Source organism: Corylus avellana, chromosome 2 (assembly GCF_965113065.1).
Source record: "Corylus avellana chromosome 2, dhCorAvel1.hap1.2, whole genome shotgun sequence".
NCBI classification, from domain to species: domain Eukaryota; kingdom Viridiplantae; phylum Streptophyta; class Magnoliopsida; order Fagales; family Betulaceae; genus Corylus; species Corylus avellana.
The window spans coordinates 15833946-15852756 of NC_142491.1; the positions used below are offsets into that span (position 1 = coordinate 15833946).

An 18811-nucleotide genomic window follows, 5' to 3' on the forward strand; every position below is an offset into this window, starting at 1 on the left:
GATTACAATTAACCCATAAATAGAGAATATTTCAATATCAGCATAATTATGGAATATGTAGAAAATATAATATATTTTTCATATATTCTAACATACTGAATAAATTTTAAAAACTTTCCATCTTCTACCATTTATTTATTTATTTTTCCCATTTGATTTTAAACGCTTAAATTAATTTTCTAGATTTTGTTTACGGTTAGACATGTGTAACATGATTAGGATTGAATATTTTATTATTATCAATTTTTTAAGTCTTACTTATTTCAGAATGTTAGAGGATCATATGATATTAATGACTTTTTTAAATTAAGTAGTGGGCCTTAATTAAAGTGTATATATTGATGGCAATTATGTCTTTAATTTTGTTTTTTTGTTATATGGAAATTGTTTTATTAGAATTCCTTAATTAGGGACTTTATTAAATTGGGGAAAATGATCCTAGTGGACTGGATGAAATCCTAAGACTATAAATGTGCCATGTGTCTTTCCAATAAAAAGAATAATATAATATTATTTAAGGTTTTATAAATAGTAAAATAATAAAAAAATAGTCATCCTCATTCTTGCCATAGGGGTGGCTGGCGACCTCCATTTTAGCTCAAGCCACCCCAATGGTCAACTAGGGGTGGCCAAACCACCCCCCATGGCCTATGGAGTTGGTTCGGCCACCTCCATTGGGCCTAGGGTGGCTTTGGCCAACCCAAACAGGCCAAACTGGAGTGGCCCTAAAAGGTGGGTCGGACCACCCCCAATGGCCAAATACAAATATATATATATATAGGGGTGTCAACCCGGTCCGGTTTTTCGGTTTTTGGCCAAAACCGGAACCGGAACCGGGGTACCCCGGTTCTCGGTTTTGGGAAACCGGAACCGGAACCGGGACCCCGGTTAACCGGGGTCCCGGTTCTCGGCCAGTTCCGGTTTTACCCAGTCCGGTAACCGGTTTTTGAAAAAAAATTAATGTTTGTGGCTTATTTTAGGTATTGGGCCTAAAATAAGCCAATTATTTTTTTCATAAGTTAGCTCATTTAAAAAAAAGCTATTAATCTTTTTGTCTAAATTAAAGAAGCTTTATTGTGATTGTTCCAAATAATTAAAAAATAAACCTAAAAAAGCCTAAAAATCCTAAAAAATCAATATTTTTGCCTATATGAGCCTTAGAAATAAAAAATCAAATTTTTTAAAATACCCTAAAAATCATTTTAAATTAGATACATAAAAAAAACATTAAAACAATAAAAAGTAAAAACAAGTATATAAACAAACCAACATGCACAAGAAATAAATACCCCTTACTACAACAATTCAAAACCCAAAAAAATAAAAAATAAAACAAGTATTTAAATAATCTACCAATCAAAAGAAATACACTCACAATAAAAATAGTTCACAAACATATTACAAAGACAATATATATATATATATATATATATATATATAAAATAAGACCCGGTTCCGGTTTTCCCGGTTTTTACCGGGTGCCAAAAACCGGAACCGGAACCGGTCCCCGGTTTTCCGGTTTCCGGTTTCCCAGTTTTCCGGTCCCGGTTCCGGTTTCCCGGTTATTTTTGACACCCCTATATATATATAGGGTTGGGATTTGAGGATGGTTCAGAGGGCCATGAAGCCACCCCAGGGTCATTCTGGTTTGGGGTGGCCGAAGCCACCTCTAAGCCCAACTAGAAAATTGGGGGTTCGGCCTATGGGGGTGGTTCGGCTACTCCTGGCTGGTCGGCCACCCCTAGGGCAAAAATGAGGTGGTCTGGCCACCCCTATGGCAAGAATGGGGATGCCTATTTTATTTTTTATTTAAAAAAAAAAACCTTAAATAATATAATATTGTTATTATTTTTATTGGGAAGACACATGGTACATTTGTGGTCTTAGGAATTTCTTTAACCATTAACGGGATACCCTCCTGTCCATTTTAGACTAGAGAGGATCCTTTTCCTTAAATTGGGGGCCTATTTTAAATTATTTAATTACCACGATTAAGGAATATGAATGGTAATAATGACTTAAAATTTTTTATAATTTTTTTTTTTTTTTAAAAAAAATTATTAATTGGGGGCCTAAGCAGCCACCTAACCCGCCTAAGGATTGGGCCGGCCCGGGGCCTATCTTCTGCACAAAGGTAAACGGAAATTTCGAGGAAAGTTGGAGTCAGAGAGCCGAGAGGGACTCACACAGAGTCGGAATCGTATTGAACTCGTTTAGCACATGTTGGGTGGATATAGCACAAGAAACCCGTGGCCCTGGCCCAGTGAAAATCTACTCTACAACCCTTTTTCTAGTCCAGGCCTGTGCTCAGCCCATTGTGGGGCCTTAGCCTATCTCAACGGACACACAAACCTCGACCCATCGCATTTTTCTATCATAGTCGCTTTTGATTTTTGTATTCCTTCTCTTTTTTTCTTTCTTTTAATCAGGGCCTAAATGTCTTATGAAACTACAAAGTCATCTCCATTACGATCCAAAATATTCTGATTGTTCTACAATTGAACTGTAATGCCACTCTCATCTTCCAAACTTCAGATGTGTACAAGCAAAAATGAATCAGCATGAATTTCAAAATCCGGGGAAATTGGGTCCGACATGTTTGCTAACGGTTTTGTTATCTATTTTTTTTTTCAAAAAATATAACAAACAATACAAAGCACTTATAAAACTAAAAAACAACAAAAATTTTCTAAAAAACATTTTAACAAACTTACAAACGTATCCAATTGAGGTGTAGTAATTGGTAGATCCTGGTGTAATTAATTCAATGACAAACAAGTAAGGCTTGGGAACAAAATAGCAACCACATATTTACGAGCCTACGAAGGTACTTTATTAATTGTACTACTATGCCCTATTTATAACACCACTGAAACGTGGGTTTTAGTTGCTCATGATAGACCATCTGGCGTGGGGCATAAATAGGAAGACTCCTTGTGGTAATTTGGGTTGGTCCATGCTTGTTAAAGCAATGTGTCGTATTGAAAATGGATGCCGCAATTTATTGTCACGGTTTACATGCAGTATTATCTAATCTAAGTTTTGTTTGTGTTTTATAATATTCTGTCTGGAAAAATACATTTTACCCTCTAAACTATTCACTTATTTGTACTTTTAATTCTAATATTTAAAAAGTGACATTTTACCTCCCAAACTTCTAAATTATTGCAATTCAACCATTTTGACTTCTTTTTTTTTTTTTTTTTTTTTTTTTTTTTCAAAATGCTCTTATCCCAAGTTAAAAAAAAAAAAAAAAAAAAAAAAATTAAAAATGAAGGGGGTGGCAAGCCACCCCAGTTGGGCCTGGGGTGGCTTCGGCTAGCCTAGACCATTCACTTCTTAATTTTTTTTATTTATTTTTTTTAACTTGGGATGAAGGCATTTTAGGAAGAAAAAAAAATCAAAATAGTCGAATTGTAACAACTTAAAAGTTTAAGAGAGTAAAATATCACTTTTTAAATATTAGAATTTAAAGTGCAAATAAATAAATAGTTCAAGAGGTAAAGTTTATTTTCTCATATTTTCAATTAACTACTCCAAATCTTCCTCGATCTCCACAGTTTTTCTTTCTTTGTTTTCTGTATTTTTTTTGTTTTTTGAATGAATAAAGCTGTGCTGATTAGATAATACGGAGTGTCGTTCCACTACTATAGTTGTGTCGAGGCATGCAGCTAGTTTATGCTTTGCGGATGAAAACCAAACAAAGATAATGCTGTTGAGTTTGCTTTTTTACTTTGTAACAAAAGAGAAAATACCACAAAATATTTTAAACTACAAAAGCGAAAGCTTCTTGACATTTCTTCTTCAACTCGTTTCTTCTGATGCAACTGCGCATGTATATGAAAGCTGAAGAAGACACTGCATAACCAGTACTATATATAATCGCTGTGCTCCCACGTTACTCCTCATCTATCACCGTCCGCCTTTTATTCGGAGGACCACCATCTGTGACTCGCGTCATCGTCACAGTCCATTCAAGGAGCGCCAGCTTTCACTTTCTTTTATTATGTAAATCTCTCTCTGTCCTTTTCGTTCTTTTTTTTTTTTTTTAGCTTTGATGGCTATGCTGCCTCCGGTTCTGGCTCCCTCTCACTGCGCCTGCAGGAGGAACTGGCAGAGACAAGACCGCACAAACCATCTTTGTTCTAGTCTGTAAAGAGGATATTTCCATATTTATTTTAAGCCTTAAGAAGATGAAATGGGTAAAACAAGCATGGCAATATACATCAGCAATTACACATACCTTGTCCCATATTTTACTTCTACCCACTAGAGGATTCTGCCCCTCTTCCTGGTATTCCCCGTTAGCACTCACCCAATAGTGAGGCTGTCCTTCACATGTCACCCCAGCTACCTGCAAACATATAACATAATAGCTTTAATCCTACATGTTTTAAATGCTAACTACAATTCACTTATCCCAAAAGCTTAAACTCATAGGAAAAAATAAATTTAATCCCAACACATATAGAAGAGCCTTTGACTTAAATACCAAGTTAAATTATCATTTATTCGGTTATCAAAGATGCATTTAATCATTTAATTTATATTCTAACACATTGAGCAGACCAACCTTCAGCATCCAGAGCTCTTCTTTAGTAATCTCCCTACTGTTTATCAATACATTTGTGTTTCCGTTGCTAGCTTTTCGGTTGATGTTGCCCCCAACTTTTAGCTCAGGGCTAATAATCTGGGAAGGCTTTTGTCCTTCCTGTTCAATCAAGCGACAACAGTTATTCCATTGTGGTGCAAAAGAACAGGAAGAAAAAAAACAAAAATGGAACTTCTAGATCCTGATCGATGCTCACCTTTCCCCAGAAACCGGATACTTTATCATACCAATAGCGTCCTGGTCGTAAATTTTTTGGTGGGTGTTTGCAGTTCTGCAATTGAACGAGCCCTTCTATGCTAAGAGGTTCATCGTTCACAAAAACAAGCGCTGGCGGTACCTGATTCACTTCACACAAAACCTCAGCTTTCATTACCCGTTTAACTTCCAAATCATTGAGCAGCCGCTTGAGCAGCCTAGAACACATCCCCAGCGTCCCTCGCCTCTTCTCATTGATTCTAAAACCAATGCAAGTAACACACTTTCTCCCTTCTGGCATCGACCCCATTGCTCTCAGCACGCAATTATAACAATGCTTAGCCCCACAAACAATGCAAACCTCCTTCTCGGTGAAACGATTTCCCTTAAGGCATCGATAGCACACCCCTTTCTTCACATTTCTCGCAATTGAGTAATCGGTTATGTTGAAGTTTTCGTCATCATCATTGTCTGGAATTGCAGGCACAGTAGACCTCAACTTTCTCAGCAGTCCAGCCATTGTTGTTGATCCAAGTTCAGACACAAAAAGGAACAACTAGTTCCAATTTCACAAACCCATGAAGCATATCCGATTACTTCGACGACGGAGACGGGAGAGGGGAACCAAGTAAAAGAAAGTTCAGGCAGAGAGAGTATGACTTTTCCATTGAAATTTGTCTCTACGCGTCCTGAGAAAATTCCAGGAATCGAGTGGAGAGACTCTGAAGGAGGAAATTTTCGCAATGCGAAAATGAGAAGACCCAGTCACGCCACTGGGGGCTCATATTCTCTGCAGCACGATGTAGCAAAATGTTGGAGCAATCACTGCTTCTTCGAATCGTACATCACATCGATGAGGTTTTTTTTTTTTTTTTTATATCGTAATTTGGAAAATGTAGGATTTTTCACAAAAAAAAAAAAAAAAATTATACTGATTATTTTTAATCTTACTAATTATTTTTAAATTAAAGGTTCGAATTATCAACATTTATCATTTTAACAACTCAACATTTATTCACTTTAACGTACACCCACTTTATTTACTGGGAATTAGGGCGAGGCTCATGGTGAAAAACTTTTTTTTTTTTTTGTTTTTTTAATATGTCTGCATAAAAGAAGATAATGGAATTCGAACTAGTGACCTTCGTAGTCCTAGCCAATTAAGCTAATTCTTGAAAACGCTCAAGATTAAAAAACTCAACTTTATTAATTCGCAATGCAAAAATATGGTGAAAAATAACATACTTTCACTAAAATTTGGTCATTCGAAGAGAAAAAAATTACAAAGTGTCACGTACCCGAGACAAGTAAATCCTAAAACCTTGTCAAATTCAGTAAAATTAATGTAATTTAACTATTTAAGTGTAGGATCTCACCGGGGATCCTGATCCATGTATATACACACGCATGCAGAGGAACCGAGCTGTCGTCCGTGCGGTCAGGGGTTCAGAGGTTGACTTTGTATTTGTTTGTTTTAAATATTGAAGTGTACGTTGGTTGGAGCTGAAAGCCTGAAATCGTAGTCGTTTAACACATGCTGGAGAGCTGGATCCCTTCAGTTTTATAGTCCAGAAAGTGAAAATGGAAACTCTTGCGAATCTTCGCGGTTCTCACTTGTCCGCGTGGCTGGACGTACGCAGCACAACAAACCCGTGGGCTTCATTATGGGCACTCAGCCTACCTCAACTCACAAAAAGCAGCCCACTACATGTTCATCATCACCTCAAGAGATCTACAATAACCAGGGAAAAAAAGGGGCTGAAAAGTCCTCAGGAGCCTAAAATAGAGAAAGAAATTTGATGTAAAACCAAAATAAAATAAAATAAAAGCTTACAACTTGAAGATATTTATAAAAAGCACATAGACGTACAGTTGAAAATTACAAAATAGAATCAACCCACAGCTATTGATAGATTCAACTAAGAATCAAAATTGAAAGAGTGCACAGACTCGAGCGAAACAAGGCTGCGAATCATAATATAGATTGACCCATGATTGGAGTATAAGAACTTAGATGGGCCAAGAGAGAAAATAATCATGCGCGGAATCTCTCAATTCGCCTGAGTTCTTTTGTAACACTCATCATCGTTGGCCTCATCTCGGGATCGTCCTCTATGCATGTGAGAGCAAGGTGCAGCACAGCTTGCAATTGTTGCTCCACACTAGCTTCTCCTCCCTCTTCCAGAATTGCAGGATCCCTAATCTCATCCATAGCACCGTTTCTAAAATAATCTATCCAGTCATTTGTTCCAGCAAATTGTGTCCATAGAGCGCCACAATCTTGTCCACTTAAAAGCTCTAATAGAACCACACCAAAGCTATGGACTTCATTTTTCTCTGTTACTATCCATGTACGCTGCATAAAGCTACGGCGCAGAAAACACATATTCCCATGCAGCCTATCAAGTAATAGGAACACATTTTGCATTATCTCTAACACTCCCCTTTAATGCATAATGTTTACAACTCCTAACAATTCTCTAAAATAAAAGAATTTATCTGAAGGAACGGGCTTTGTGAATGTATCCGCAAGTTGCTCATTTGTAGCACGGTATACAATCTTGATGCTTCCTTTGCTAACCAATTTTCTGATAAAATGATGCCTTGTCTCTATATGTCTTGTACGGTTGTGATACATTGGGTTCCTTGTCATTGCAATGGTGGACTGGTTGTCACAATGAATAATTGTAGCTTCCTGTTGATGTTGCTTCATGTCTTCTAATATTCTCCTTAACCAAACAGCTTGACAAGCTGTCGAGGTTACAGCAATATACTCAGCTTCAGAAGATGACAATGCAGTAGATGGTTGCTTTTTTGAACTCCATGCAATTGCTCCTGAACCAAGATTGAAGACGTACCTTGTCGTACTTCTACGGTCATCCAATGAACCTGCCCAATCACTAACGGAAAAACTACACAATTTCAAATTGTTAGCATTAGTATACAAAAGGCCGTAGGAGCACGTCCCCTTTACATATCTCAGCACCCTTTTGGCAGCACCATAATGAAGCTTGATTGGACTTTGCATGAATCTTGACAAAAAACTTGTAGCTTACATTATATCTGGCCTGCTATTTGTTAAATACAACAAACTTCCTACCAAACTTCGATAATCACCAGCATCAACCTTTTCTTCTCCATCATTCAAACTGAATTTCTGATTGGTATTCATAGGGGTCTTCATTGGGTTGCAATCATGCATTCCAAGCTTCCCAAGAAGATCACTTGCATACTTCTTTTGAGACATATAAATTCCTTCATCACATTGCTTCACTTCCAACCCAAGAAAATAACTCATTAAGCCAAGATCTGTCAGTTCAAACTCACTTATCATAATTCTTTTGAATTCCTCCAACAAAACAGCACAATTACCGGTGTAAATAAGACCATCTATATAAAGACACACAATAAGTACCTCACTAGCCCTTCTTGTTTTGACATACAAGGTTGGCTCACTCTCACTCCTTTGGTACCCATGTTGCTCAAAATGACCATTAATTCGATCATACTAAGCTCTTGGTGCTTGCTTGAGGCCATAAAGCGCCTTTGTTAACCGATACACTTTCATCTCCTTACCTTCCACCTCATAATCTTGTGGTTGTTGCACAAACACTTCTTCATCTAAAACACCATTTAAAAATGCTGATTTGACATCAAATTGACAAACACTCCATTTATGGTTTGCAGCTACAGCTATAACAGTTCGAATGGTATCAAATCTAGCTACGGGAGCAAATTTTTTTTCAAAATCAATACCTTCATGCTGCATGTAACCTTTTGTAACTAGTCGAGCCTTGTACTTCTGAATTGTGCCATATGATCTGTATTTAATCTTGTAGATCCACTTCAACCCAACAACTTCTCTTCCATGTGGCAAATCCACAAGCTCACATGTCTTGTTTTTCTCTAAAGTTTTAATTTCTTCATCCATAGCAACACACCATTCTTTGTTTTGAACAGCTTCTAGAAAGTTCCTTGGCTCATTAACCTGTGCAAAATGACATCTTTCACCTTGCTCATATATCTCTCTCAAGTCCTTCACTTTTCTCGGTGGTGATTCAGGGGAAGAGAAAGATGAAGAACTTGATGAGCTAGATGGGTTGTTTCTAGGTGTGAAAGGACTTGAAGGATTAGATGGGCAGCTTTCACCTTCATGCTCCACTATCTCATCCACCAAGTTATCACCCTCTTGGATTGTCAAAGGAAAATGTTGTTGCTTATTCCAATTCCAAGCATTTTTCTCATCAAACAAAACATCACGACTAACAATTAGTATTTTTTTGTGAGAGGGTCATAACACCGATATCCTTTAGTCTCCATGCTATAACCCATAAATATGCACTTCACACTATTATTTTCAAGTTTATGCCTCTTTTGAGAAGGAACATGAACATAGGCAATGCAACCAAAAATCTTAAAATGAGTTACCTTGGGTCTCCAACCATGCCATGCTTCAAAAGGAGTTTGGTGTTGCAATGCCGATGTAGGACTTCGATTAAGTAGATAGGCAGCTGTATGAACAGCTTCAGCCCAAAAACTGTTTGGAATTCCTTTGGCTTTAAGCATGCTTTTAGCCATTTCCACAATGCTTCTATTTTTCCTCTCCGCAACCCCATTTTGTTGAGGGGTGTAACTAGCTGTCAATTGCCTGAAAATGCCAAAATCTTCACAAAAATTGTCAAACTCCTTGGAGAGAAACTCATCACCACGATCAGTTCGCAAAATCTTCAAAGTGTTACCACTCTGTTTCTCAACTTGATTCTTGAACTTCTTGAAAATTGAAAAAACTTCAGATTTTTCCTTAGCAAAATACACCCAAGTCATCCTACTATAATCATCCACAATGACAATAAAATACTTTCTGTTGTTAAGTGAGGGAGTACGCATAGGCCCACAAACGTTTGCATGCACCAATTCAATTTGTTTTGAGGCCCTTCTTGCTTCCCCCTTAGGAAAAACATTGCAATGATGCTTTTCAAATATACAACTTTCACACAAAGCATCAACATGTTGAATTGAAGGCAAACCATCCACCAAATTATTTTCACCCAAAAACTTCAAGCTTCTAAAATTTAGATGTTTATATCTATGATGCCACAACCAATTATCATCTAAAAATGAAGCCTTAAGTGCTTGTTTTTCCCCAGCAATATTAAGAGAAAAAATTTTGTTCTTAGCCATAGGGACATGGACTAACAAATGCTGCTTGGTTTTGTCTTTATACACATAGCATGATAAATCTTCAAAAACAAGACAATAACCTTCTTCTAAAAATTGCCCCACACTTAACAAATTTGTATCTAAATCAGGAACATATAAAACATTGTATATGTTGTCCATTCCACTTGAGTTCAGCTTTCTATTACTTTTGCCATGTGCTTCAACCATGGTTCCATCACCCATCTTCACTTTGCTTGTAATAGATTTGTCCAAGTTAGTGAAGTCTTCTAAATTGGCTGTCATGTGATTACTGCACCTACTATCCATATACCAAACATTTGGTGTACCTTCTTTAGCAGAATAACAAGCAAGAAACAAACTTTCTATTTAATCTTTCTCTTTTTCCTCAGCAAAGTTTGCTTGTTTTTCTTTGAGCCTACAATACCTCTCTATGTGGCCATAATTCTTACAATAATAACATTGAGGCTTATGGTAAGAATTTTCACCTTCATCACCAGTTTTTCTTCCATTGTGATAGTGGTAGTTGTTACTTGAACGTCCACCACCTTGTCCACCTCTTCTTCCACGAAAGAAATGGCCTCCACGCCCTCTTGTGGTTGAACCCTTGCTTGCAAATTCACTACTGCCACCATTTGTTTTGCATTTAGAAAACTACAATTTTGTATGAAATGCATTTTCTATAGAATTTTCTTCATATCTTTTCATCCTGTCTTCATGAGATTGCAATGAACCAAATAATTCATCAACCGTTAGCACACTTAAATCCTTACATTCTTCTATAGCAGCCACCACATGATCATACTTCTTAGGCATACTTCTCAAGATTTTTTCAACAACTTTTTGATCAGATAAATTTTCACCAAATTTTCTGATTTGATTCACAACGTCTAGCATATTAGAGAAATAATCATGCATAGACTCACCTTCTTTCATCATCGAACTTTCAAAATTTCTACGAAGAGTTTGAAGTTTGATGGTCAATACCTTGGCATTACCTTGATACCCATTCTGTAATGCATCCTAAGCGTCCTTCGACTTTGTTACAGCAGCAATTCGAGGAAAGATGGATTCAACCACAGCTTGTTGAATGAAAAACAACACCTTGGCATCTTTCTTCCGAAGCTCTTTGAGTGTGTCTACGGAAATACTAGTTTTTGAATAACCTTTCTCTACTAAATCCCATAGGTCTTGGGAAATAAAGAGAGTCTTCATCTTTGTACTCCAAATGTCATACCCAGCTCCTTGAAAGAGTGGGAGTGATGGCTGTGAAGGGTTAACACTGTTGGTTGCCATGAATCTAGCTCCGATACCAGATGTTGGAAATAAAAAAAGATAGATGCACAAGAAATAGTTTTCTCTCTACAACTGTTAGGATGAGAGAGGTAAAACAAAGATATATTCTGGATAAAACTGATGTAATAATTCATTAATGTAAAACATTTAAATAGACTACAATTAAACCACTTACTCCTAAAAACAAGTATCCACTTTAACTACTACTAGAATAACATGGAGCACTAAGTAACTAAACTCCTAGACTTAAGGACTCAACGTGCATATAATTAAGATAATGCTGAAACAAATAACAAGCTATTAAATAGGAACTACTAACCCACTACTCAACAAACAAGCTAAGTGATAGGAACACATTTTGCATTATCTCTAACAAGTTCCACGTGAGTTTCACCCACGGGAATTGAAATGGAGAATGGAAAATCCGTGAGTTTGGGAACATCATGCTGGTCTAAGAAAATATTTTCCAGTTTTATACTCAAATGGATGATAGGTCTAAAGAATGTCGTGTGGAGATATGCAATTACATGAGCAATTTGTCTCGCAATCTTTAACCTGCTATGCCACATCATGGGTGTACCTTGTCCCCGAGAGATAAAAATTTGATCGGCAAGGCCTCCATTTTGAACATATTCATACACTAAAGTCAAAATTGAAGTCTCCAAACAGCATCCTATTAGTTTTAGAATATTTGCGTGAGCGCTAGTCTTTGCAGAAATACCTATATCGGTTAGGGCAAACTGCAGCATCCTCGGATCGTAATAACTCCTAACGGAAATATTTCGGCCTTCAAAAGAACCCTTGTAAAAGTTATACAGAACTTGGTGGTTACATAGAATAAGGCGATGATCAAAGTTATTCGTCGCGGAGATGAGCTCTTTATAGGAGAAGGTATGGATGGGAATAGGCCTGCCATTACAAGAGGCAACCAACTTCTCCAATACAAGCCCTCCATTCTCTATAAATGCTCTCTTTTTCTCTCTCTTCTTCCAGCCACGATCTACAAGAGCAGCAACCAGCTTCTTCTGCAGCATGCTTCCTTCTCTACAAAAGGCTTAATTTCTCTGTCTCCCCACTTTGCAACTGCAAGGCTTGGAAATGGCCAAACTTCAATACCCTTTCGGCCTTCATTTTCCCTAGTTGCCACGAAAGAAAGGTAAGCGCAGTCTTCCTCGTCGATGCTATTTTCTTTTTCGTTTCCTCAATGAAAGAAATTCAATGTAAACAAATAAATAAAAGCTTCCAACTTGAGGAAATTTATTAATAAACAAACACATAGATAGTTGAAAATTACAAAACAGAATAACCCACAGCTATTTATAGATTCAACTCAGAACAAAAATATAAGGAGCACACAGACTCAGATTTCAAGCAAAACGAGGCTCCAAATAAAGCATAAAATCATGATTTAAATTGACCCACGATCTGAGCACATAAGAACTTAGATGAGCCAAGTGAGAAAATAATCATGCGACTAATCTCTCAATCCGCCTAAGTTCTTTTGTGACATCTACCATCGTCGGCCTTATCTCTGGATTGTCTTCTAGGCATGTGAGAGCAAGCTGCAACATAGCTTGCAATTGCTGCTCTATCCCAGCTCCTCCTCCCTCTGCAAGGATTGCAGGATCCCCAATCTCATCCATAGCACCGTTTCTAAAATAATCCACCCAGTTCTCACTGCTTTCACAAACTAATGTGTATAGACTAGGATTATCTAGTCCACTTAAAAGTTGTAATAGAACAATACCAAAGCTATAAACATCAGTTTTCTCTGTTACTGTCCGTGTACGCATAACATGAGGGCATAAGAAACCAGTAGTCCCACACAGCTCATCAAGTACCACATGAGTTTCACCCTCGGGAATTGAAACAAAAAATGTAAAATGTGTGAGTTTGGGAACATCATACTGGTCTAAGAAAATATTTGCGAGTTTTACACCCATATGAATGATGGGTCTTGAGAATGCAGTGTGGAGATATGCAATTGCATGAGCAGTCTCTCTCGCAATCTTTAACCTGCTCTGCCACTCAATGGATGTGCCTTGTCGTAGGGATATAAAAATTCGGCGAGCAAGGACCCCATTTTCAGCATATTCATACACTAAAGTCGGAACGGAAGTATCTAGACAGCATCCAATTATTTTTAGAATGTTTTTGTGAGCACTCATCTTTGCAGACATACCTATGTCCGTTAGCGCAAAGTCCATGCTCTTTTCATTATAAATATAATTAGGAGAATAACTTCTAATCGAAACATTTCGGCCTTCAAAAGAACCCTTGTAAAATGTATACATCCACTCTCTGCGGATAATAAGGCTATCATCATACTTACTGGTTGCCGACATAACCCATTCATAGGAGAAGGTACGGATCGGAATAGGCCTGCCATTACAAGAGGAAACCAGCTTCTCCAATACAAGCCCTCCATTCTCTAGAAATGCTCTCTCTTTCTCTCTCTTTTTCCGGCCACGATCTACAAGAGCAGCTACCAGCTTCTTCTTCTGCAGCATGCTTCCCTTCTCTCTCTCTCTCTCCTCACTCTACAGAGCTTCCAAGTGGCCAAACTTTTATCCCATTTCTCTTTGTGTCTCCACGAAAGTAAACGGAAATTTCGTGGAAATTTGATTTGGGGGTCACACTGGATATTGAACCGATCAAAGGTTGATTTGGTCAAAACCAAGCGCAGCCTTCCTCGTCAATTCAATCTGTTTCCCTTTTTTGGACAAATGCTCCCTATCTTCTCCACAAAGGTATATGGAAATTTCGTGGAAAGTTGGAGTCAGACTCACAGAGTCCGAGTCATATTAAACTCGTTTAGCACATGTTGGGTGAGTATAGCACAAGAAACCCGTAGGCTTGTCCCAGTCAAAGCTACTCTACAACCCTTTTCCAGCCCAGGCCTGTAAGCAGCCCATTGTGGGCCCTTAGCTTATCTCAACGGACACACAAACCTCTACCCATCGCATTTTTCTATCATAGTCGCTTTTGATTTTTGTATTTTTTTTCTTTTTCTTTTTCTTTTTTTTTTTCCTTTTTCTTTTAATCAAGGTCTAAATGCTATGAAACTGCTAAAGATCTGTTTGGGATTGCGTTTGATGAGCCTAAATGTGCCTTTTCTTTTAATCAAGGCCTAAATGTTATGAAACTACTAAAGATCTGTTTGGGATTGCGTTTGATGAGCCTAAAGGTGTTTTTAATATTCAAAAAATCTGTTTGAAGAAAAAAGTACTCGTTTGGAAAAAAAAAAAAAAAAATTAAAAGCATTTTTAATTGTTCAAAAAGCTTAAAAATAGCCAAAGGCTCAAAACACACTTTTGACAAAAACTTAAAAATGAAGCTTTTGCCTAAAAGCTCTTTTTGACTTAAAAGTTTTATTTCTCAAATACAATCTCAAACAGGTTCTAAGTCATTTCCGTTAAGATCCGAAATATTCAATTCTGATTGTTCTACAATTTAACTATAATGCAACTCTCATCTTCCAAACTTGAGATGTACAAGCAAAAATGAATGAGTATGAATTTCAAAATGCTGAGAAAATGGGTCAGACATGTTTACTAATGGTTTTGTTATTTTTTTTTTTTTTTCAAAAACATTAACAAGCAACACAAAACACTTATAAAACTTAAAAACAACAAAAAAAATTTCTAAAACATTTTAACAAACTTACAGACGTATCCAATTGAGGTGTAGTTGGTAGATCCTGGTGTATGCATAATACATTAATTCCATGACAAACAAGTAAGACTTGGGAACAACAAAATAGCCACCACATATTTACCCAATCACCAATAATTTTCCAGACTCCAATCCTTTTTCATACACATTTTACTTCAATTCAAAACAAGCACAGATCCAAAATTCACGCCAAGTTCGTTTTCCACGCTAGGCCTACGAGCCTACGAAGGTACTTTATTAAGTGTGCTACTATGCCCTATTTATAACACGACTGAAACGTGGGTTGTAGTTGCTCATGATAGACCATCTGGCATGGGGCGTAAATAGGAAGACTCCTTGTGGTAATTTGGGTTGGTCCATGCTTGTTAAAGCAATGTGTCGTATTGAAAATGGATGCAGCAATTTATTGTCACGGTTTACATGCAGTATTATCTAATCTAAGTTTTGTTTGTGTTTTATAATATTCTCTCGGGAAAAATACATTTTATCTTTTGAATTATTCACTTATTTGCACTTTTAACTTTAATGTTTAAAAAGTAACATTCTATCTCCCAAACTTTTAAATTGTTGTAATTCGACCATTTTAACTTCTTCTTTTTTTCCCAAAATGCCCTCATCCTAAGTTAGAAAAAAAAAATTATAAATTAAAAAGTTAAAAATTAAGGAGGTGGCAGGCCACCCCAGTTGGGCCTAGGGTTGGCTTCGGCTAGCCCAGACCATTCACCTCTTAATTTTTTAATTTTTTTTTTTTTTAACTTGGGATGGGGACATTTTAGGAAAAAAAATCAAAATGGTCAAATTGCAACAATTTAGAAATTTGAAAGAGTAAAGTGTCACTTTTTAAACATTGGAGTTAAAAGTGCAAATAGATAAATAGGTCAGGGAATAAAGTGTATTTTCTCATATTCTCTCAATTAACTACTCCAGATCTTCCTCGATCTCCTTAGTTTTTCTTTCTTTGTTTTCTTTCCTGTATTTTTTTTTTTTTTTTTGAATGAAAAAAGCTGTGCTGACTAGATTATACGGAGTGTCGTTCCACTACTAGAGTTGTGTCGAGGTATGCAGCAAGTTTATGCTTTGCAGATGAAAACCAAACAAAGATAATGCTGCTGAGTTTGCTTTTTTACTTTTTAACAACATGGAAAAAATACCACAAAATATTTAAAACTACTATCACTTTTATTTAAGATCTAAATTAGCATTCTTATTACTTGTATACTTGTCAAGTTTGATACATGACTAAAGAGAAAAATGAAGAAACTAAAATATTTACATCCACTCGATCTTCTTTGTTCTTTCAATTCGGAACCCCTATACTCATATATGGAAGACATTCCAGACTTGACACAAAATGCTACTACTCATCAACAGAAGCGCCAAAGAAAACTCCTTTGTTCTTCTATAATGGCATCATATATATATATAACAGACAATTTAGTTGCTTAAATTATCACTTTGTTTTGACCCTATTCTCTGAACCCAAAATTGTGAAAGTAATGAGAGACCCATCTGGCAAGGCAAATCTTCTTGTCGCAAAGCGCAAGCTTCTTGACGTTTCTTCTTCAACTCGTTTCTTCTGATGCAACTGCGCATATATATGAAAGCTGAAGAAGACATTGCATAACCAGTACTATATATAATCGCTGTGCTCACACGTTACTCCTCATCTATCACCGTCCGCCTTTTATTCGGAGGACCACCATCTGTGACTCGCGTGAACGTCACAGTCCATTCAAGGAGCGCCAGCTTTCACTTTCTTTTATTATGTAAATCTCTCTCTGTCCTTTTTTATTTTTTATTTTTTATTTTTTTTTAGCTTTGATGGCTATGCTGCCTCCTGTTCTGGCTCCCTCTCACTGCGCCTGCAGGCTTCCCATTACTCGCGTGCTCCGCAATCCTCATCTGCCTCAGATCCGGAGCGTGCTGAGACACGCGCCAGACCTTCACGGACCTGTCCAAGCTCCCGCTGTACACTATCCACCGTTGATCACCTGTATCACCAGAGTCCTGATCTTCCTCAACGGCCAGGCATTTGACGGGCCCGGTGTGGCCAGTCAGGACCGAAAGGCAGACGTGGGCCCCGCCCTCCTCCTCCCTCCTCCACACGCATATATTCTTATCTGCGGACCCACTGAACACCAGATTCCCTCCCGTCGCCAAGCACAGCACCGCCAGCTTGTGGCCCCGCAGGACCCCGCCGTGGGACAAGTGCTTTTCACGTTCCCAATAGTTCACCATCCCATCCGACGACCCACAGTACACCACGTTGCCCGATTGGTTCACGGCCAAAGCGGTCACCGCGTTTTCTTGCTTCAACAATACCTGGACCAAGAAATGTTTCGTTCCTTTCCCTTGCAGCTCTCTCCGCCAAACTTTGACCGTTCCGTCCGCCGACCCTGTGAAGACCAAGGAATCGAATCCCGCAACGACGGCGTTTACGGCGTCGTCGTGGGCTGTAATGGACTCCAAGCACTTGGAGTTCGCGATGCGCCACACCTTCATGGTCTTGTCCCAGGAGCCGGAGTACAACAACCCCAGCTCTTCGTTCAAGCTCATGCACGAAACGGCGTCGAAATGTTTGATACGAACGACGCTCCGGTGTCGTCTGGCTTCCACGTAGTTTTTTGGGTTGACGGAGCTCTTGAGGAAGTCTTTGAAGGTGGGCAAGCTTCCATTACGTTTGAAATTGTTAGCGTGGGAAACCTTCCAGATCCGGATTTTGCCGTCTTGGTGGCCGGTGAAAGTCCTGTCGCCGCATATAATAATGGCTTTGACCAACCCACTATTGGATTTAAACCCGGAGAACTCCTTGAGATTCTTCCAAACGCGTATGTTCTTACTATCCGAACCCGTGTACAACAAATCCCCGGAAACCGCTAAAGAATATATATGACCCTCCTCGCGTACCAGCGAGCCGATGAGGCCGTTTCGATGAGTACCCTCATCGAATGGGTTGAACGGCGAAGATGTTATCCACGGAGATTGCGCGTACGGAGAGGATTGGTTCCACGGAGACATGGCGTACGGTGAGGCTGCAGCACTACTAGTCTCGAAGTTTCCGGGGCTCATCGCAGCCGAACCGCTGCTATGGCGGTGTTGGTAATCGTAAGCAATGCTATGTCGATGGCTGCTCGAGTAGCTTTCGTCGTTGTGGTTGTTCGTGGAAGGCATACCCGGATCGGAATGTAATAGAGCTCCGAATTTAGGTCGCCTCAGACTACCGCTCTGCTCCAACACCACGGTACCTCCCCTGTCGTTTGTCATTATAACCAGCAATGAAGAGAAAAAGAAACTTGGAGAGAAAGAAAGAGAAAAATTGAGGGGGTGTTTGTTGAATCGTAGATTTTGAAGGAAAGTTTTGAAGAAAAATTATGAGAAACTTATCAAAGGCTGTGAGGATGGTCGGGGTTATATATAAATAGGAGGGGTCGACCAGTGGTGGGTGTGGGTTGGTGACACGTGGTGCAAGGAGACGTGATCGTTTCGAACCGGAAAACCGGGGGTGCCGGTACTTATGGGAAAAGCCTAAAATGGCTATATAATATATATTATTGTATGGAGCTGAAAGAAAGGAATACTCGTTTTTTGTTGTCTCTTTTTGCGGCGTTTCAGCTCCACACGCTAAACGCTATTCTGGGAAACCGGTTTTGCCGTTTAGGAGTTGTAATGTAAGGAAGACAGGATTAGAACGTGACGAAGCGTTTTCAGACTCGGCGTTTGACCTTTCCTTTCTACTAGAAGAAAGAGAGATTGACTTTGTGTTGGTCAGAAATGACGTTGCTTTTGACAGCAAAGACGACGTAGTTTCATGACCATTGTATAAAGCATGTATGCGTTTGGTTGCTTGTTCTATTT

General features: G+C 38.4%; 1 protein-coding gene and 2 pseudogenes across 3 annotated transcripts; all 3 read right to left on the reverse strand.

The window, feature by feature from the left end:
- Positions 1–6785: 6785 nt before the first annotated feature.
- On the reverse strand, positions 6786–12411 carry LOC148587410 (serine/threonine-protein kinase ZRK1-like). 3 transcript variants are annotated; one of them, XM_088513651.1, is made up of 4 exons: positions 11637–12343; positions 9995–10009; positions 9298–9318; positions 6786–7150 (listed from the first exon to the last, which is right to left on the reverse strand). In XM_088513651.1, the coding sequence occupies exons 1-4, from the start codon at positions 12313–12315 to the stop codon at positions 6843–6845; spliced, it is 1023 nt and encodes a 340-aa protein (XP_088369777.1). In that variant the 5' UTR covers positions 12316–12343; the 3' UTR covers positions 6786–6842. The 3 variants fall into 3 exon arrangements, with proteins under 3 accessions (XP_088369777.1, XP_088369776.1, XP_088369775.1); XM_088513650.1 differs by lacking the exon at positions 9995–10009 and having other exon boundaries at positions 6786–7163; positions 9298–9357; positions 11656–12411; XM_088513649.1 differs by lacking the exons at positions 9298–9318; positions 9995–10009 and having other exon boundaries at positions 6786–7238; positions 11665–12411.
- A 188-nt stretch (positions 12412–12599) lies between these two features.
- Positions 12600–13851, reverse strand: LOC148587411 (serine/threonine-protein kinase ZRK1 pseudogene; annotated as a pseudogene).
- A 2287-nt stretch (positions 13852–16138) lies between these two features.
- LOC132167798 (protein JINGUBANG pseudogene) lies at positions 16139–18344 on the reverse strand (annotated as a pseudogene).
- Positions 18345–18811: the final 467 nt, after the last annotated feature.